This window comes from Felis catus, chromosome A1 (assembly GCF_018350175.1).
Source record: "Felis catus isolate Fca126 chromosome A1, F.catus_Fca126_mat1.0, whole genome shotgun sequence".
Taxonomy (NCBI): domain Eukaryota; kingdom Metazoa; phylum Chordata; class Mammalia; order Carnivora; family Felidae; genus Felis; species Felis catus.
Genome location: NC_058368.1, coordinates 112,556,004 through 112,578,128, shown reverse-complemented (window position 1 = coordinate 112,578,128; position 22,125 = coordinate 112,556,004). Strand labels below are relative to the sequence as shown.

The window sequence follows — 22,125 nt, the reverse complement described above, 5'->3', positions numbered from 1 at the left end:
GACCCAAGCTGGGGGGGATGAGGGGGTAGGGGAGATTTGCGAGGGCCACAGTCCTAGGCCAGTGAGCGCCCAAGATTCCCTCCTGGCCCCTATCCAGGAAGCAGGACACACGAGCTGTAGACAGGGTCTCACCTGGATTAACCACGTCTTGGAATGCTAACCCAACCACCCCCTGATGGTGCTAATTCTGTGAAAACCTCACAGAACATTTTAGTGAGGTCTTTGGAAATGTAGCCAAACCTCTCCAGCCTACAGTAATGGTAACCCGGCTAATCTGCATGACCCTTGGTTGCAGAGAAGATTAAATGGAATAAATGTAAGGAAATATGAGGGCCCCTGACTGGCATCCTGAAGTGGAGCCCAGCTGATAAGAGGAACCCCTTTTTTAGCTGTGATGTGGGGGACTGGGAGGGGGAGGAGACTGTAAAGAGACAGAGTACTCCTTCTCCACATCTCCCAATGGATACATCTAAAGGCAGTATGCAAAGTAGTCAGAGCACAAGCTCTGGAGTCTGAGCGTCTTGAAATCCCAGCTCCTCTGTTCGCTGGCCGTGGGACTCCACGCACATCATTTAATCTATTTCGGCCTGTTTCCTCATGTGTGAAATGGGTGCTCTTTCACCTAGCTCTGCAGGGTTGAAAATGAAATGTGCTAACAAACGTGAACACGCCAGCTAGCATCCAGACGTTAGCTCGTCCTCTGAGCCTCAGGCTCGAGGTGGCAGTGCCGAAAGGTGAAGCTGAACCCAAAACAGGATGTGCTCTCACTAGGGCTCACTGTCTACTGTGACCACACCAGTGCAAAGGCTGGTCCCTGCAAGGGAAAATAGGAGTGGATGACTGGCTTAGAGGCTGCCTAAGCTTCCCGGGCCAGCAACGGCTACAGCCAGAGAGATCCCACGAGGCGCTTGGGATCCCTTGATACAATACAGGCCCAAGGCCTCCAGAGGTTAAAGCTGAGAAGTGCTAACGAAGACGGAGACAGCTGGCAAAGTATCTCTGTCTGCTGCCTTGCACTGGTTTTGCCACCTAAATCAATGGCCTGGCCACTTCAACTACACAGGCACTTTTTTTTTAATGTTTATTTATTTTTGAGAGAGAGAGAGAGACAGCGAGCACAATTAGGGGAGGGGCAGAGAGACAGGGAGACTCAGAACCTGAGACAGGCTCCAGGCTCTGAGCTGTCAGCAGAGGCCCACGCGGGGCTCAAACCCACAGATTGAGCCCCACAGAGTTCACGACCTGAGTCAAAGTCAGGCACTTGATGGACTGAGCCACCCAGGCGCCCCTACACAGATACTTTTGAAATAAACTCTTAGGTAACTGGGCCTATGTAGAGATCGAATCTAGAAACCAGGCAGGGTTGGTGAGAGGGACTGGACTGGGGCTCTGCTTTTGCCAGCACTGTGACCCTGAATAATTTCATTCGCTTCTCTAGGCTAGAGATAGACTGGTTGAGCAGTAATGGGCCTAGCCCCACATTCTCCCCTGGAAAGCAGGGATGTGGCTGAGTTCATGTCTGCCCTCTATTGATACGCAGGGTAAGTGCACTACAATGCGGCAATTGGACATTTAGATGGATAGATAGCAGGGCGGTAAGTCTGTATGCACACATCCTTCTGCCCTTTGCTCTTCCATCAGTCCCGTGAAGTCTTGGAGCCACCTCTGGAGAGCTGGACCTGGCAGGCTAGAAATATGAACGGGACCCATGGCATAGGCATTTGGGCCGCTCTGCCCATAACCAGCCACTGGGAGCAGACAAGAGGGCTGAGCACAGGTTTCAGATGGGGGCTTAGGGGGAGGTAGGTTGGAAATTAGGGAAGGTGCCTGCAGATGCCAGGGACCAGGGAGAAGCAGCATAGGGCAGTGACTAAGAGCTTTAGCCCTGGCACTAGGTAACCTGACCGTGGCCATCCATGCTACGCCTGGATCGTGTTTCTGGATTTCCGGGAGCCTCGCTTTCCTCACCTGTAAGATGGAGATAATAACAGGACCTGCCGCAGAGGATTTTCAACATCGCATGAGACATCCCGAGGTCATGTTTGACATGCAGGAAGTGCTCTGAAGGCGAGCTGTTCTGATCATTAACCAGGATGACCATTTCAGAAGTGTTCGCAGCAGCACTAACAGCAACTGCTCTTCCTCGGTGACTTGAAGTTCTTCAAATGGGACATGCTATTGCCAACTGGTAAAGGAGCCTGCCCCTTTCTGGCAGGTGTGCCCAGAGCAGGAAGGCAGCTGTCCCTGGTCTTTTCTCTCTCTGCACATTCTCACTAAACTAGCTCCTCCACTCTGATGGCTTCAGGTGCTTTTCAAATGACTCGCTCCAGACCTGTCCCTGAGCCCATTCGATTATCTTCATTTGGACAGCTCACAGGGAACCTCAAGCTCTGAAACTCGTCATCTTTCTATAAACATTAGATCTTCCTTCAGTCTTCTCCATCTCAGTAAATTGCACCAGCACCTGGCTGCCCGAAGTGAAAGCCACAGTGGTCCTTCTTGACCCCAAACTCTTCATCTTCCCACATGCAGTCTACCACCTTCCACAAACCAGCCCACTCCATCTATCCCCTCCATCTCCACCATCGCCACCCAAATTTGAAGCCCAACATTCATTTTTTTCCCCTCTCCGATCAGAGCAACATCTGAGCCCAATGTCTGCCTCAGGCCCCAGCTTACACTCCAGTGGCTTCTCTTTGCCCTCAGGATTTGCCACAAAGCCCTAATCTTGGCCTACAAGACCCAGCACCATCTGCCCTTCCCCCCACCCCCCCTGCCCAACCACTGCAGCCTCATTTCTTCATACTCTTTTGTACTTTTAACCCCTAGGGTCTCCCTGCCTGAGCTATTTGTCTCCCCTCCCTCATCTGGCGAATGCCTTCTTATCCTCCAGGAGTAACTTAAACATCTCTCCTTCAAAAGGACTTGCCTGAGTTCTCAGAGAAGATCAGTTCCCTTCATTCATAGGCCCCAGTCAGCTCCCTTATCAATCAGCTCCCTTATCATAGCTATTAAATAACTGTGTAATTTGGAGCCTAATGCCTCTCTCCCTGCTACCAAGTAAGTTGTATGAGGTCAGAGACAACATCCACCGTATTCACTGCTGCCTTCCCAATGCCTAGCATAGTGTTAAACACAAAATGGACGATGAGTCTTTGTTGAATGAATTACAGTGGAAAGACAGAGCTAGCAGGTAAATTTGCCTGTGGGCTCTTCACCTGAACCCTTTGCCTTTCATTTTCAGCCTTAAACTAAACTTGTACCAGATAAAATATTGAGTTGAAACTCTCCTTATTGATTGGCCCTTCAAGTGGCCAGTTTCCTGGAGGTGGTAATCCACAAAATTGTGAGCAACTGACATCTCCTGTCTCCATCTATGTAACACCACAGTTATTACTGGGTCTCCCGCAGAGACTAAAGAACATGCAATTTAAGTTTGTACCCTTAGCTATTTCTACTTGAATCACTCCTTTGCCTGCAGGGAAGTGGAGAGCTACTTTGTAGGATCATTCATGCTTTCTGGATTGTCTTGACTAAGAATCAATTAAATCGCTGCTTCACACATTGAGTTCCTCACCTCTTCGTGAACTTTATCAAAGATTTCCTTCTCAATGAGACCGTCCCCGGATCCTTGATCTGAAACCTGAGCTACCTTGCCCAACCCTAGATGTTTCAAAGCTCCTTTTCCTCCATTTTCTCCTTAGAACTTCCCACTGCTCTATATATTTCATTGTTCTTGTTTTATGTCTCCATCGACCAGAATGAAGATCCTTGAAGGAAAGAACTCTGGTTTTATTCAGTTTACCCTACACCTGACATCTAATGTTACTCAAATGAATAAGCAAACCACCTGGTGAAATGCTCAAAGCCAGAACAAAAATAGAGACATTAAAAAAAAAAAAAATAGGCGCAGTCTTTTTTGTAAAGTCTCCTTCATTCTTCATTGCTGCTTCTTCTCCACCTTCCAAACTGATCCGATAACCCTAACCAGATAGGGGTCAAAAACACTCAACTATGTTATAGCTTTGCCTCCCATGCGACAGCGGACTCTCTTGCCACAGCTCTACCGCACTGCCTGGCGTAAAGCTCGACTTGTAGTAAGCACTCGGGGAGGATCTGGTGAGAGTAAGTGAATGAGCAAGCAGTATGTACCGTCTGAACTGTCATAACAAAGGACAATCCCCACCCTTAAGTTTTTCATGTAACTTTCCAGGAGAACAATTGTGTCATCCTCACCCCTTGGCTTCAGTGTCCATCTCAAGGTGGCTTCTCTAGCTCCTGCCACCATATCTGCATCCTAGCCATTGGGAACGGGAAAGGGCCAAGGAGAACATTCCCCTTGGGAGCACGGCACTGAATGGCACCTATTTCTGCACCTATCCTTAGTCACGTGACCATCAGCTAGCTGAAAGGGAGGCTGGGAAGTGTGGTTTGCAGTTGGACACAGTGCTCCGTAATTGAGGAGGGGGAGGATGGGTACTGGTTAACTTCCGGCAGTTTATTAAACAGACAATAAAAGGAAAATACCTTTGTTTTCGTATGAAGATCTCTGCAGTCTGCAGATCTTTACGTATACCATTTATACGTAACTAGCTGGTTTGTATTCACCATCTTCCCCCTCACTGCTCTACTTTGGCTGAAGCCAACTCTGTAAAATTTAAAGAATTTCATGTGAAGAAAATGCATTTGGGGAGTGTTTATCATTAATCTTACTAACAGATGCTGGGACAGCCCTTTGAACTCCTCTGTGCTTTTTTACTGCCTACAATCCCACATATACCCTTCAGCAAAATTAATCTTGTATTCGGAAGTACAAATATGGTCACTATGCGCTGTCTCTCAAAGGTGTTACTTGTGGTACCCGACCCAAATGCAGTTAAAGGCCTGTCCCTCATGCACAACAACTGGGGGTGCTATTATGAGATCTAAACGAGGGTGCTAAAATCAAGCTACAGGGTTCGTAACACTGCCACCCTCACAAGCCACGAAACATAAAAGCACTTCTTGGTTATTTCTCTGGTCAAACACATCAAGTAAACTGTGCCCTTCGACTTTCTGTGGGAAATACTAAGTGCCAACAGGGTAAAGCTCCAATAACAGCGTTAGTTTTGTAGTTTCTCTAACCAACGATTCCGGGAACCTGATAACTTTGGGGCAAAGATCTCAAAGTTCAAGGAGAAAGAAGAGATATTGGTCTTAAAATTTCTGAGTCTCCAATGAGGCCTGCAAATAAGAGATCTGATATTTAGGGGTGCCTGGGTGGCTCGGTTAATAGTTTGACTTAAGCTCAGGTCATGATCTCCCAGTTTTTGAGTCTGAGCCCCCATGAGGCTCTCTGCTGTCAGCACAGAGCCCATTTCAGATCCTCTGTCCCCTTCTCTCTGCCCCTCCCCCACTTGGGCGTTCTCTCTCTCTCCCCGCCCTCAAAAATAAATAAAACACTTAAAAATGTTTAATTACAATTAAAATACTTAGTGCTGAGCTATAAACCATTCAACTGAGATCACATTACATAATTGAAAAGATGAATTCTACTATGAGAAATCATAGCTTACTCTGTATTCTCATTCATTCCACAAATACTGGAGGCTTAGAATTTGTCAAGAACTGCCCTAACAGTGGGGACACAGGCCTGGCCTCAGACAGCTTCTATTTCCATGAGATGAGACAGTCTCTAAACACGGTAAAGAGATAAAATCAGCAGTATGTTAGATGGTGACAAATGCAATGAATGAAAAACTTGTTCTTTCTCCCAAACTCCCAAGGTCTTATCTTCCTTCTTTCTGACAGGCTGTTTCGAATCCCAATTGGCCTGGTCAGCTCAGCAATCTCATTAAAATACCTGGATAGCTAGGCTTGATGTTGTACATTTTGCAAAAAGTCTGCCATTCAACAAAAGAAGACAGTTAAGAGAGGACAATATTCTCTTGGGCATATCAACTCCAAGAAACACTCTCGAACCAACTTCTGAGAATTCTTTCAAAAAAGGAAATATAGCTCTGTTCACAATCAGCTCAATTTTTGCCAAAGAAAGGAGAAGACGAAATGGAGGGCGTCTACCCCAACAGGTTAGAAGGGTACACGTGCTACAACACGTATATGTGTACCAATTAGCTACTGGTTTGTGGTTTTTTTAGTTTATCCTTTTCTGTACTGTTAAAACCCTCGGCATGGGGCACAGACAAAAATAGTATTTAAAATGAAGTAACATTCGAGGCGCCTGGGTGGCTCAGTTGGTTAGGCGTCCGACTTCAGCTCAGGTCATTATCTCACGGTCAGGGAGTTCAAGCCCTGCATTGGATTCCGTGCTGACAGCTCAGAGCCTGGAGCCTGCTTTGGATTCTGTGTCTCCCTCTCTCTCTGCCTCTCCCCCCCACTCACACCCTCTCTCTCTCAAAAATAAACATTAAAATTTTTTAAAAAATAAAATGAAATAAAAATAAAATAAAATAAAATAAAATAAAATGAAGAAACATTAGGTGAGATTTTTATTGGATAGGGAAAGGGGTAAGAGATAAAAACAAAAGTATGAGGAGCTTTCAAAATAGATCCCCGAATATCCAAAAACTGGCTCAGGAACCGCCTCTCACAGAAATTTTACACACATCCAGGTGACACCATACAGATAATGAGCCTTGGCCACCAATCTGCATACCCCCTCCACCTCCCATCCCACATACCCTAATACGAAAAGCGACCAACAACTCTCCCTTTTGATACCTTCCCTGTAGTCCCACCCTCCTTTCTTTAAACTACAACCACAAAGTGACTTAGATCAAGGGAACACACCACCTTTTAAAAAAATCAAATCTTTATTAATAATAGGCTTACCAATTCAACAAATATACAGCAGTAGTTAACATGTTAAATTGAGGAACTTTTAACAAAAATGCTTCCTTCTTTGAACCATATATACTCCAGAGCTCTAAGTACTTTCTTATAAGCTTGCCCTAGCCTACTGACAGCCTCCTTATAAATATGTATAAAATCGGAACTGCATTGCAACTGCTGTAAATGTGGAACAGCATTAGCTATTGAGTGTCATATCTGAAAGAAAAATGAAGCAGTTGTCACAGCTGATCCCCTCATCACCTGAACTGTTTGGGCTGCAGCAATTTGAAAACTAATTATCTTATATCAGAGAGAAGCCAACACCTCTCACTGTTCAGTGAAAGAGTATGCCAGAACAAATGCTTTTGAAAATGCTTTAAAAAAATGTTTCCAACACAGCCACTGAAGTCACTACTAAATACCTTATACTTAAAGTAAAAGGGCATAGGGAACTGATTTGCAGAAATGGATTCTTTTGATGAAGGCTTTTCTCCAAAAAGAAAAATAAGAGCTTTTGGATTTATTCTTTTGGGTTGAAATATTTAGTGTGAGTTTTTCTCCTGTTCTAGTGGGGAGCACAAAGATTTACACCATCCTCTTCTAATTAGAATGAGGTTGCACTTCTCCTATATACAACACAGTGGTGGTAAAAGTATGTACTCGGTGGGGCTAATAAAACCTGTGATTTAAAAAAAAAATTTTTTAAGGAGAAAATAATAACAAAGTCACCTGGCAAGGTGGCTAATCAAGGGTTGATCTACTGAAGTCAAGCAGCATCAGAAATAATTCCTGTCAATTAAAGAAGAAATACAAGAGATAATTAGAATAAAAATAGGAGTTCTTATGTGCCAGGCACTGCTCTAAGTACTTTATTTGTATTTTCTTTAATCTTTCCCAAAATACTATACAGTAGACTTTCACTTTACAGATCAGGAAACTGAGGTACAGAGTGGTTAATCAACTTGCCTAAAGGCACAAAGCGAATAGAACTGTGAGGCCCAGGACTCCCACGGAGGCAGGCAGAACCCATAGCTACTACTCTACCTCCCAATCATGCAGTCAAGACCGCTCATTTACAGATAGATCTACAGAAGGGAAATTAGCGGTTAAATGAAAATACCCCAGACTCTAAATCTAAATACTTTTTCAAAATCCAACTAAACTACACTAAGCTAAACAAAGAAAAACACAGCAACTCTCTTACAAACAGAATGAAGAAACACTACATTCTGAGCCAATCTCCCACCGAGGAAGGAGGCATGGTATATCCATTTCCTATTGTTAGCGCACACAAACAGATAACACAGCCAGTCACAGCGAATGGTCAATTCACCCTTTTTACAAGTCCATTCAGTCAAAGACATTAGGTCAAAAGAAAGTACCGAAAGAAACCCCCTTCCCCCCCAACACACACACACACACACACACACACACACACACACACACACACACACACACACAAAAAGACCCAACAGACACATAAGCAGGTTTTGAGATTTATTAAAATAAAGTATTAGCAAACAATATGCAAAAACAAAGTTCTTAAGAGTTATGGCTTTGAAAAAGCACAGTATAGTAAAACCTAATACATTTTTATAAGTATCAAAAAGGTAACAGAATTGAAGCATATTGCTAGAATTTCATTTTCTACCACATAAACAGAAGCAGAACAAGAAGCGGACCTATACTGCAGCCACTGGTTTGGTCTTTATCATCTGCATATGAGTATCTTTTTAAGAGAAGATGGGCAGGTACACACAAACATCCAGTTCTCATGATTACAATCCGATCCAATTTTAAAATAAGTGATCCTTAAAATGCAATTTTAACCAAACAGATTAAGAAGACAATAGCTTGCCCAACTATTATCTTCAAGAGTCCCTACATATAAAATACTTCATGAATAAATCAAAGCAACATTATCTCCAATGATATTAGAAAGAATATCTGACTAAAAATGTCTTCTTTATACGGAAAGTAGGATTGTTTGGCCTCACTGTAGTTTTATTATAGTTAATACCAGCTAGTATCAAGAAGGCACTACTTATTAATGGGGGGCAAGAATCTACCTGTACACAAAATTCTGAACTTTTTAATAACAGTATCTTCAAATAAATCCTTAGAGGACAATGGTTTATAATGATTGCTAACAATTTCAAGAATTGAATTATTTGGATGAAAACCATGCACACCTTTTTCACTCTGCCATAAATGACAGAAGAAACCTACTCTATGGCTGGATGTTTTCACCCAAACATCCCATCATTTGTTTAACAGCAATTGCTACCAGCAAATATTGTATCACACGCTCTTACTTTAAAAAAAAATTGCTATGTAAAATATCTCTCATTGGTTTTTACAAACCATCCAATTTTAGGGTAACACTTCAGTTATAACACAGTTGTATTTTAGAAGTTAAGTTTCTATTGTGAATAATCCAATAAAACAAAGGCTTGATAAACACTGTTGTTACCTCTCATAATTAGGAAATGCTGAACTATAACCCAGTGAATTCCAAAGAACTGTCCAAGCTTCTGTCCAGCAGGCAAAAGTCTTTATGCAGAAGAAATGCCTTGAATTCTCACTTTCCATACATGCATCTTCTGTGAGAAGAAAACCTCTCCCAAATCCCATCTCTATCAAAGAGGAAAATGCTGCTGCTCTGGAGGAAATGGGTCTCAAATAAGAGCCTGCCCCCCAGAAAGCTGCCCTAGTTAGTATCTCAAGAGACCACCCACAAACCAATGTATAGGAAAACTACCTCCCAGAAAAATCACCAAACATGCCTGAAACCACCATGCTAACTACTATCTTAGAAGATCCTTGCTTATCTAGCTGATGGGTATGAAGAGAACACATATTTATATTCCTACCTGAGAGAGTGAACAAGGATTTAAGTAATACAACAAAGAAGGGCTCTGATCCTCTTAAAGGTTAACAGATCCAAAACTGAAGTCATCACCGGAAGCTCAATTATCAAGAGTCTTCCTTCTTCAGTAAGTATAAAAGACATTAACACATTTTAAGTGGGGAAGTGATAACGATTCAAAGGAACACTGAGCAAACAACCATAAAGAGAATAAAGAAATGGATCCAAGCTGGCATATCAGATGTTTTCCAGAACAGAAATAGAGTACTTAAACAGGTACCATCAGACTTTCTGGAGGTTCTCTGCTACTGGCAGGAGTTCATATTCTCTACAAATCTTCTCCTTCAACAGAACACTGTGACAGAACTGTTTCCCACAGGTTCCCTGTGAGCCCCAGTTCTCATCTTGACAAGAGATTTCAGATGGGACCACGTCTTGATCATTTTACATCTTAAAAGGATATCTTACTCTCAAATGTTATGAAAAGTATCAAGTAGCTACATCCTCTTTCTATACTATTAGGTATAGCTCACTGAACTACCTAGGAATCTTACTGTGGATTTCAACTAAGAAACCCAGCCAATTCTATTACCATAGGTTCCTTACATAATAATAAAATGTGAAAAATGATTTATATTCTGATGTATATACTTGACATTTTGATTGATGTCTTAATCTCTAAAGAAAAAGTGTTAGCTTCAGAAGATCAATAGCATGCCTAATAGTTTACATTCTAAAATATAAGCCAGGCAATACCAAACAGACCATAATACTTCATTATACAAACACGCTGGTCCAAATGCAACTCTTAAATTGTTTTTCCAAATATCTTTTTCTTGGGTTAATTCATTACTCAGATGAATTTTCATTCTATTTCTCATTTTGCATTTACCAACCTGGTTGTAATTTTATTACTCCCAGGCTCTACTCTTTTCAGCTTGCAAATATTAATATGAAATGTCTGATTGTTCTAGTGGTGATGTTTTCATAAATTTGACCATGAAACATTCCAAAGTCTAAATAAAAATTTAAAACTGTAATTTTCTGAAATGGTTTCTTTCAGAAGTGTCTTCATTGGTCAGAATTTTAGTTTTTAAAATCTCAGTGGCAATTTTTACTTCCCATCCATAGATTTTGGACACACCCGGGAATTCCAGAAGCAACTGCATAAAATTTTCAGTTAAAATCCAGGGGTATATAGTTAATGACTTTTAGTTAAGACCACAGGCTTCTACTCTTCCATGGAACTCTGAACGGTCAATAGCTTCAGTAATGACCTTCATGAGACACACTCCTTAAGGAAAAGACAGAAAAGACCAATCGCATAAAATCTCAACAACTCTAAAGACCATAACACGAATAAAAACAATTTTTAATTAAATCAATTGAAAACATCAATAAAACAATTCAACAGTTTCCACCAGTTCAAGTCCATGGAAGTTGATTACACGTATCCGTCATTCAACCTGGGTGGCTTCTTCCTACACATTTGTTCCAAAGATTATGCCATAAGCCTGGTAAGTAAAAGAACGACATAAATAGCTAGGTTCTAACACGAGGCAAATAATTCTCTTTCATGTGGCTGACACAAGTGTGGAAGATTAAGAATGCAGGTCACGTAAAACTTACTTATGTTGAAGGCTCAGGTGACTGTCAGAAAGTATCCTTTGACCCAGCAAAGGACTGTGAGCTGAAACATATATGGCACTTCATCTGACAGAACTAAAGCCATCCACTGGCTGCACTTTGTAAAAGCAATAAATAATGTCACAGAAAAAAGGAACTGTATTCTCCTTTCCTCAAAAAATGCAGAAAGGGCAAAGGAGAGAAAGTCAAACCAAACTAGCACTTTAAATATAAGACTGACATGGCTCCATATACTTTCAAAAGGCACCAGAAAATAGCTTTCTCTGAGAGGTAAATTAGGTCACTTTTTTTCAAAATAACATCTTTGTTCTCATGCCATAACCAAGTGTCCATTTGGCTGCTCTCTAGAAAGAGAGGTTAAAAGTCCTTCCTTCAAGCATGACTGAACGAACAGGTATTTTAGAGTTTTCGTGTCTTTCCTCTCCGAGGACTAGTGTTCTGGGACATTAGCATCCATGGAAGTGCTAATAAATGGGAAAAAACAGAGCATACGTGGGAACCGAGAGAATAGTCTGCATTCTCTGATACGTGACTATTTCAAAATCAACTATCTCAACAACCACTGCTTACTCGTTTAAGTACCAGACCAGCAGCCCCAACCCAGGGTCAGACCGAAGAGGTTCTTACGGCTACCGCACACAGGTCCTTTCCTTACTAGGGGCAACTGACACCAGTAAGAGCAATGGGAGGAGTGTGTGACTTTCCAACACGAGTGACACCCAGAGAGTGGTAGGCAATTAGAAAGGCACCTTACATTGGAGCTACAGGATAACAGTCTTATAAACTAGGTTGAAAATACAAAAAAGGTAGAAAAAGTCTAACTTCCTACAACTGTAATCTATAAACCGCAGTGTTTGTTAATACAAAAGGGGTACCAAGTAAGTAAGGATGAGCATCGAAGTCCAAGTCACTTGAGTGTGTTACACAAAAGGTTACACTAAAAACTGTCACCCATCAAAGTGCAAAACAGAAGATTAATGCATGTCAAAGTTAGAGTTCTTGCAACAGTGGCCAAAAGTAGCCAAGCTGAACAAGGCCGCGCATGCACTAGCTATAAAGTAGTACTCGGGACAGACTCGGAGTAAATGACATATACTGGAGATCTGGTGTTTACAATAATTTTTCTTAAAAAAAGGAAATGTTTTACAAAAGATATACTGAATGAAGCCACAACAGACTGACAAACACTTAGCTGTAGTAAATGTACATTTTATGACATCATCTAGAAAACTATCACTTTACTTTTACTGAACACTACTTGTGAGAGCAGTGCATAGTGTTCCTTCAAATAGAAGATTTTTTTTTTTATAGTTTCTTTTCAGCTCCTACCACATGCTTTCAGAAAACAACGAACTACACTTTCTTAACACTGGTAGGACAAAGAAACTGGAAAAAGTACATTTCCTGTAGGGTTAAAAGTAGAAGGGAAGAATTTTCACCACATACTTCCTTTTTCTATTATAATTTTTCATCATGTGACGCATTATATTTTTCCAAGAAACTGAACAAATAACAGGTTGTTGGGACAGTAAGGCAAAATTATGTTCCAGTTTAAGATCAACGCCAAACCTGTGAATTTGGGGTACAATACTTCTACTTTACATTTTTCACAACACTTTTGAGAGTTAATCACATGAACATGAATAACAAACAAATGTAGATTCGTCACAAAATACAAATGTATTGGTCACAATTATGTAGAAAAAAAAAAAAAGCTGTAATATCTGTTTTCCATGTAAGCTCACAGTATCTGTACTGAAAAGTTTCCCTAAAATTAAAACGAGTCCACGAATAATATAATTGAAAAGACTACTTCTGCACTATGAGACGGAAGATATGGGGTTCAGAGGGGAACCCATCTGAGTAAGGACTTTATCCAGCCACTGAAGAGGCCCATGAAGATGAATCTCAATCCAACACGGGGTGCTGGTAACATCCTGCCGGTGATATTCTGCTCCCCAGCCCTAAGAAAATGAAAAGATATCACAGCAAAGCCCTCTTTAAACTGTAAACCAGTCTAAACCAATTTTAACATACTAACAAAAACATACTTTAACAATAGAGATCACCAAACCAATCTTAGGATTCACCATGGAATTCAAAGCAACAGAGTTGCAGAACTTTTAGAAAGAGATAGGAGTCCCTTAATAGAAATCCTTGGTACAAGATAGGTTTTAGAATTCTTTTTTTTTTTTTTTAGTTTAGAAAGTTAATACAGTACAATATCTCATAATTAAAACATAAGTATTTCTGCAGTGAGATACATTCTCAATGAGATAAACAAAACTTACAGTCTCATGTACATTCACATCAGATTTTGTTAGGAAAAAGCTTTTAGTTTTTAGGTTTGGGGGTTTTTTTTTGTTTTGTTTTGTTTTTTTTAACTATCAGTTAAGGAAGGCACTGTAGATCTCATCAATGCATGCAAATGTAATTAATGTAGCTGGGATGAAGGAAGCTGGAATATTTTAACCTAAAACTCTAGATAAAGATTAAAATATATTTTTTCACTTTTATTTGCCTGGATTTACCAAATCCTCTGCTTTACTGCTTAAAGTAGTGCTGGCATGGATAAATTAGGCTTAGGGGTGGTGGAGTAGAAATTAAATATACAAAAGTTAGGTTTCTATGGAGAGGGGCATGCCTTCGGGACTGCTGATAAAGTGATGCATAAAACAGACCTATAGCAAAACAGTAAGGAAACACTGGACTATTCTTCTGAATGTCAAAAAAAAAAGTCCACAAGCAGCATTTCACAGATGCTCTTCTTTGGCTAAATCCGTAAGGACCAAGTGGATGTAGTACAGGATGCTTAAATGTATCAACTAAAACTCTTCCCTAATTCTACTCATGAACCATCATCTTTGGAATGCCAATGAAATCAGGCCAAGAGCAAATGATAAATTTGAAACATTCAACTTTGCAAATCCTTAATAACAGAGGTTAAATACCTGGAAGATAATATTAGTATTCTGAAGAATTTTTTAAGTCACTCCAGTGGGATCTAATAACAATTCAAATTGCAGAGGTTAAGGAACTTGAAAAGCAATTTTAATGTGAAATGCTTTCTAGCAATTTAGTCTTTAATTGAAATTCTTTATAAATTCAGCCCCTATTCATATCAAAATCATTGTCAGTACTATGCATTTTATAATGTCTGGATTATAAAATTACTACTTAGACCCATTGAGTGGTTAAAGCCTTAAATTCAACAACATCATTTAAAAACCTATTAAGTCAAGTCAAAAGTAAATCCCACCTTGCATTTTAAGAATTACTTTTTAGAATCATAACCTATAGAAATATGAACTACATATTTACAGTGACTCAAATTAAGCTACAGCTTACAACCCACTCACCTTGACAAAACTCATTCGAATGGTACACATTTTGGTGAGCTCATACACCGCCTCAAACCCATGGTTGACAGACTGAGCCAGAAGCTGAGCAAACTCTTGATTGTTAAAAATTTTGAGGCTGCAACTGCTGGGAATCTTACAGACAGTGGTAGGATGAAAGCCGTGATGAAAGTTGCAGTTCCTACTCTGTACAAATATGCTGCTGTCACTGAGGCACTCCGCGTACACCTCGCCACCAACGTAGTACAGATGAACACCTTAAAAAGACGAGCATTCCAAGACTCACCTTAATAAATCAGTATAATGAAATCAAAGAGGCTGTATGGGGTGCAACCAAGAACACCCACTAATCCACAGCAACCGTGCAAAGCCTGGAGGTAGAAGCTACCACTAGAGGGCCTATGGTGCCGAAGATAAGGAAGAGGTTAATGTCTGCCTGAATTCTACAGTGGTCCTCAAGTAACCAAGACTTAACCCTCAGGCTGGCAGATTATTACGTTTATCAGTTCTTAGGTTGTCTTCTCTTTGCCAACAATCACTTGTTAGCTCTATGAGAGAAAGCGAAGGCAAAAAGACAAAAAAGGCACCTATGATGAGTCCTTTCAAAGGAAAGCTGACGCTCTTAACTATCATAGAGTCAGTTGGCAGAGTGTTTTGCACTCTTTTTACTAATGGAGGGTACAGCAGCATTCAAAGACCCTAAATCCTCTCTGCTGTCAGCACAGAACCCCCCTGGGATCCTCTGACCCCCCTCGGGATCCTCTGTCCCCCTTCTCTCTCGGCCCCACCCTTGTTCGTTCTCTCCCTTTCAAAATAAATACATAAACTTTAAAAAAAAAAAAAAGAGACGCTAAACCACATATGTAATTTCAGTTCACAGGAAGGGGTTCTAAACAGATTTATTTCACTTCCCCTAAAAAGAATGGTTTTTCTATTTAAAAAATATATATGTAAATAATATATAAATGTAATTTCAATATTAAAACTTCAAATTATGTAGTTAAAGTTTAGGTTATTTCCAACTTTTCACTACCCAAACAGTGCTCATAAGACCATCTTTATAACACATACCCCATACACATGTGAGTCACAGACTTGTATCAGGCTGTGATACGAAAAGCTGTGTTTTGTTTCTGAGCAAATAAAAACGGCACACAGAAGAAGGGATCCTAGAACTGGGTACTAGAAAAAAAGGGAAAACAGATTCCAGAACTAAGAATTCACCAAGTAGATTTCTCTTAAATTACCCTACTGTAGTGCGAAAATCAACGCACAGAAGTGAGGCATTTCACCTACAAAACTGCACCAAGATGGCAAGAGTCAAAAAAGAATGGAAACTTTCTTTTCAACTTATTTTTGGCCATAGTATTTTGCTGAATCTCTTCTACAAGAAATCACTTTACAACGATAATTATGTACATCTTCTACTAACTTGGACTAAGACTTTCTCAAGTCAAAGAAGCCAAAAACAGCAAGTGGTAAAAACTACACTTCTTAGGAGACAGGTAATACACTCCACCTGGGATAGGTTTCCTTCCTGGCCACTTGATGCATGAGACTCTGCCCTTTCACTGAGGTGTGGAAAGTTCCTTGTTTGTTGTGGCAACTGTCTTGCAGGATGAAATATAAATAAAACCTTGTTACCTGAATTTAAAAGGCAGGAGAAAGAGTGGTGAAGCCACTGGAAACTTGTATCATTCAAATTGGATTCCCTACCTGTAACCCGGCTCCTCCAACCTAAGAGAAATTCTTACAAGGCACTTCAACTCAAAATACTCCACAAATACCTCAATTAATAAATTCTACTCTTCCACCAGCACTCCTATATTTCACAAATATTTGCTGTGTATTTACTATGAGCCAGGCACTGCTGAAAATACTGCTATGAACAATGCGTATTTCTGTAAAGCTTACATTCCAATCAGGAAGATACTCAAAAAATAAACACAGAAATAATATAATTTCAGATCCTAAGTACTAAGAAGTAAAACTAAGTAGGATAAGGAAAAGAGGACTGATTAGGTCTTAATACATTCACCAGCAGAACTGGAGAGCAGCACCCATGCTCTAGGCTCATCTTCTGCGCCAGCACCATCCATGATACATGGTAAACGGCAAGTACAGCAAAGGACTCATTTCAACTGAACGCAGGGAAATGACAAAATTACCTTTTCCAATATGTCGCCTAGTGTTTTCAATTGTTGAATTACGATTAACGTTTGACAACAGCCCCAAGCAGAATCTACTTTTGTTATTTGAAGGGTCTGTGAATCCATCCACTAACACGCTAGTAGAAGATGCATGAAAAGCCTCCCCAACACGATTGTTTAATTCATAGTAGACAATTGAACACCAATGTTTGGGCTCCTCATAGGCAACAGGCTGAACATCTGTAAACAAACCAGACAAAAATACAAAAAACAGAACATATAATGAGTGAATTAGAAACCCCAGATTCTTTGTTCCCCTTTAACCAAACCCAAGCACTCTATGAAAAATACTTTCAGATATTCCACTTAAATCTCCTTGTTCCTCCCTGACTTTGAGTCTGTATCAAAAAAAAAAAAAAATGCCTTGAATATGATGGTTTGAAAAATTATCAAATACAAATACAAGGATAGGCAACATCACATTTTTTTTTCTTTAAAATTTTTATTACTGATGTATAGTTGACATACAACATCACTTTAGTTCCAGGCATACAATGCAGTGATTAGATAATCCCTATACATTACTCACGGCTCACCACAATACGAGCAGTTACCACCAGTCACCACACAACATTATACAACACATGTGTAAAATCATATGGTATTTGTCTTTCTGACAAATTTGATTTGTGACTTATGTCACTTAGCAGAGTAGCCAGCCTCTAGATCCATCTATGTTGATGCAAAATGGCAAGATCTCATTTTTATGGCTGAGTAATATTCCACTGTGTACAAATCTCCTTTATCCACTTATGTACCAACGGACACTTAGGTTGCTCCCATATCTTGGCTATTGTAAATAATGCTGCAACAAACACAGAGGTGCAGATATCTTTTCAAATTAGTGTTTTCAAAAAAAAAAAATAGTGTTTTCACTTTCTTTGGATAAATAACCAGAAGTGGAATTACTAGAAAATACAGTGTTTCTATTTTTAAATTTTTGAGGAATCTGCGTATTGTTTTCCACAGTGGCTGCCCCAATCTACACTCCCACAAATAGTGTACCAGGTTCTCTTTTCTCCACATCCTCGTCAATCCTTATTTCTTGTCTTTTTTTTTTTTTAATTTTTTTTTCAACGTTTTTTATTTATTTTTGGGACAGAGAGAGACAGAGCATGAACGGGGGAGGGGCAGAGAGAGAGAGAGAGGGAGACACAGAATCGGAAACAGGCTCCAGGCTCCGAGCCATCAGCCCAGAGCCCGACGCGGGGCTCGAACTCACGGACCGTGAGATCGTGACCTGGCTGAAGTCGGACGCTTAACCGACTGCGCCACCCAGGCGCCCCCTTATTTCTTGTCTTTTTGATACTAGCTGCTCAGCCTGGTGTGGGGTGGTGCCTCACTGTGATTTGATTTGCATTTCCCTGATGATTAACGACACTGAGCATCTTTTCGTATGTCTGTTGCCATCTTTATGCCTTCTTTGGAAAAATGTCTATTCAGATCCTCTGTCCATACATGCAAAAGACATATCTGGTACAGGACTATTATCCAAAATATACAAAGAACTCTTAAAATCCAACAAGAAAATAAATAACCCAATTAAAAAAAATGGATTAAATACATAAACAGCCACCTCATTCAAAGAAGATAGACACATAACAAATAAGCATATGAAAAGAGGCCCCACATTGTATGCCATCAGTAAATGCAAATTAAAATAGCAGTAAAATACCAATATAGATGGCAGTGACATTATAGGGACATATAGGGACATTAGAATGGCCAAAATCCAAAAGAGGGCCAACACCAAATGCTGGTGAGTATGTGGAGCCGTAAGAATTCTGATTCACTGCTAGTGGGAACGTAAAATGGTACAGCCACTTTGGAAGACAGTTTGGCAGTTTCTTACAAAACTTAACATACTCTTACCATATAACCATATACCAGCAAACACGCTCAGTATTTACCCAAAGGAGCTAAAAATTTATTCCACATAAAAACCTACACATAGATGTGTACAGCAGCCTTATTCATATTTGCCAAAACTTAAAAGCAAGCAAGATGTCTTCAGTAGGTGAGTGGAAAACAAACTCGGGTACACCCAGATGACAGAATATTATTCAGCTCAACAGAGACATGAGCTATCAAACCATGAAAAGAGATGAAACTTAAATGCATGTTACTCTGTGAAAGAAACCAATGTGATGAGGCTGCATACTATATGATTCTAATTAGATGACATTTTGGAAAAGGCAAAACTATGGAGACAGAAAAATTACCAGGAGTCAGAGGGAATGAGGGATGAATGAGGGATGAATGAGGGATGAATGAGGGATGAATGAGGGATGAATGAGGGATGAGCAGGCAAAGCACAGAGGATTTTTACGGCCGTGAAACTATTCTGTATACCATAGGTATACTTCCATATACTTCGCTACATTCATTTGTTACAATCCACAAAACACACACCAAAAACGGCCTCTAATGTAAATTATCAATTTGGGATGATAATGATGGTAAAGGCAGGTTTATTGATTGTAAGAAATGGACCACTCCAGTGTAGGGTTTTGGTAGCTGGCCAGGCTGTGCACGTGTGGAGGCGGGGGTGGGGGTGGGAGGTGAGAATGACCTGTACTTTTATACTCTTATTTGCTGTGAACCTAAAACTCATATAAAAAATAAAGTCTGTTGAAAACACACACACACACACACACACACACACACACACACACTCACACACACACACAACTAAGTGAGCATTAACTTTGGTAAAAGGTGGTATACATACTAATGTTAAAGGCCAGAACTGCCTATGGAAAAAGATTTATACATCAACTATCGGCCAAAATCTTATTGTTGTGAAAGTCAACAATTCCTAATGGATGCAATGGACGGGAGGGACACATGAAACTCTTCTTCCAATGCTCACAGGGTTTCTTTCTTGAGGCTGAAATGAGGAAGATAAGTGATGAACCCTCAAGTTTTCTTTCAAAAAAGACAGACATAAAAAAATGTCCAAAAACCCCTAAGAGCGGCTATGTGGCCGAGGCAGACTATGCAAAAGAATTGGTTAACTTTTATAAACTCAGCACTGGTTATTCAACTGCAAAGAATTCAGATAAGCAGGACCAGAGAAAAATAAACCAATGTGGACCCATAAAGAGAAGCCCTAAGAGGTCAGAATTTAAAGAAGTTTATACAAAAGATGGAACAGGGAGGGGCCCATAACCAGACGCAAACAAATGAGTTTCAGGCAGTTTTAAGAATAGTATCAGGAAAGCCAGAGCCAAGCAGAAGCTTGCAGAGAAAAAATGCTAAGCACAACTAAAAAGACAATTTTGGTTTGGAAAAAAAGAAGAGAATGAAGAGCTTTGTCTCTGCTCAAGGCAAGGGACACACTGTCAACTGGCAATTCAAGGTGCTACAGTTTAACTCTGAGTTCCCTTCTGTCACCTATCTGTCAAAGAAAAAACACAAAATAGGACTGAAATGACAGGAAACTTCGGTGAAAAAAGATATCTAAGGAGGGCAAGAAGACTTGAGTGCCAAGTTCCTCTAAAGGGACTAAGCTGTTAGGCCGAGGCAAACAGTACAGCAAGGAGTGTCTCACACACAACAGCAGGAAACTGCACTCCGCCCTCTGCACACTCAGGAGAAAGAGGAAAAGGAAGATGACAGGTGAAGTAAATCCTCTCCGTATTTTCAAGGAGGATGAGAACACCATTCACTGGGTATTTCCTGACGCGGTATGCCATGGTCATTACACAGAGCATCTAATCCAATCAACAACTAACAATTCCTGTGCAGACATTCTCTCTGTTTAATTTACAAATGGAGAAAGGGAAGCTGAGAGATTTAAAAAGCCATCTTAGGCTGCAAAGTGAATAAGGGGAGGTGCAAGAATTCACATCCAGAAATTCATGTCTGAGACATTTTGATCCAAATGAAGGGAGATTCTATGAATTACAAGAAAATTAGTATGACAAAATTCCTAGATAAATTCTAGACCTTGAAAAAGCAAAGAAATTATTCACACATTAACAAAACTACTAGGGAGGCCTGAAATTTATTTTGAGAAATGCGGGGGTCCTGGGAAAACACATGTGACATACACCCATATGGTATCATCACAAACACATGCAAAGTACACAAAAACACCATCCTTTTAAGAAATGTGTAAAATGGCAGTACCTTACTTCTTCTAACTGGTCATATACTAAGGAGTTTAATGTCTCAAAACACAGTGACTTTAGACAGACAATGAGATACCACTTCACACCCATTAGGATAGCCATTATATAAAAAAACAAAAATGAAACAAAACAAGAAACACGGAAAATAACAAGAGTTGGCAAGAATGTAGAGAAATGAGAACTCTAATGCCCTGCTAGGGGAAATGTAAATGGTACAGCCGCTGTGGAAAAAAAGTTTGGCAGTTCCTCAAAAAGTTAAACAGAATCACCACAAAATCCAGTCATTTTACTCCCAGGGATAGGATCCAAATGAATTAAAAGCAGAGAGTCGAATAAATACCTAGACAACAATATTCATAGTGGCATTATTCACTATTCTACCAAAAGGTAGAAACAACCCAAATGTCCATCAACCGATAAATGGATTAACAAAATGTGGCACAGAAGTGCATATAATAATGTGCATACGAGAGAACACATTCAGTCTTTAAAGACATGAGATTCTGACACATGCTATAACATGGATAAACCTTGAAAAGATTAGGCTAAGTGAAAGAAGTCAGCCACAAAAAGACAAATATTGTATGATTCCACTTAGGCCAATTCAGAGACAGAAAGTAGAATGGCAGCTACCAAGGAGCTAAGTGGAGGAGGGATGGGCAGTTACTGTTTAATAGGAAGAGTTCTGTTTGAGATGATGGAAAGTTCTGGAAATGGATAGTAGTGATGGTTGCACAACACTGTGCATATACTTAAGGATACCAAATTGCTCACTTTACCAACAGAGCCCTCAAAGTATATGAAGCAAAAACCAACAGGAATGGAAGTAGAAATAAAGGATTCAACAGCAATAGTTGGAGATGCCCCAACCTGCCATCTCACACTCTCAATCACTGATAGAACAATTAGAAAGAAAATAAGCAAGGATACAGAGGACCTGAACAACACTACTAACTTGATGTAACTAAAATCCACAGATCTTAAGACATCCTACAGTATCAAAATAAACAGTTTTTTTCCCACAAACACATGGAATTAGTCTCTAAAATAGACCACTGCTCTGCCAGAAGCTG

General features: G+C 40.2%; 1 protein-coding gene across 1 annotated transcript in view; it reads right to left on the bottom strand.

The window, feature by feature from the left end:
- Nucleotides 1–8,315: 8,315 nt before the first annotated feature.
- SMAD5 (SMAD family member 5) overlaps nucleotides 8,316–22,125 on the bottom strand; it is a 49,508-nt gene continuing 35,698 nt past the window's right edge. The window contains exons 5-7 of the mRNA XM_006927618.5: nucleotides 16,875–17,096; nucleotides 14,707–14,963; nucleotides 8,316–13,311 (exon numbers count right to left, since the gene is read on the bottom strand). Coding sequence (XP_006927680.1) covers nucleotides 13,168–13,311; nucleotides 14,707–14,963; nucleotides 16,875–17,096 — 623 coding nt within the window. The 3' untranslated portion in view covers nucleotides 8,316–13,167. The remainder of the gene's footprint in view (nucleotides 13,312–14,706; nucleotides 14,964–16,874; nucleotides 17,097–22,125) is intronic.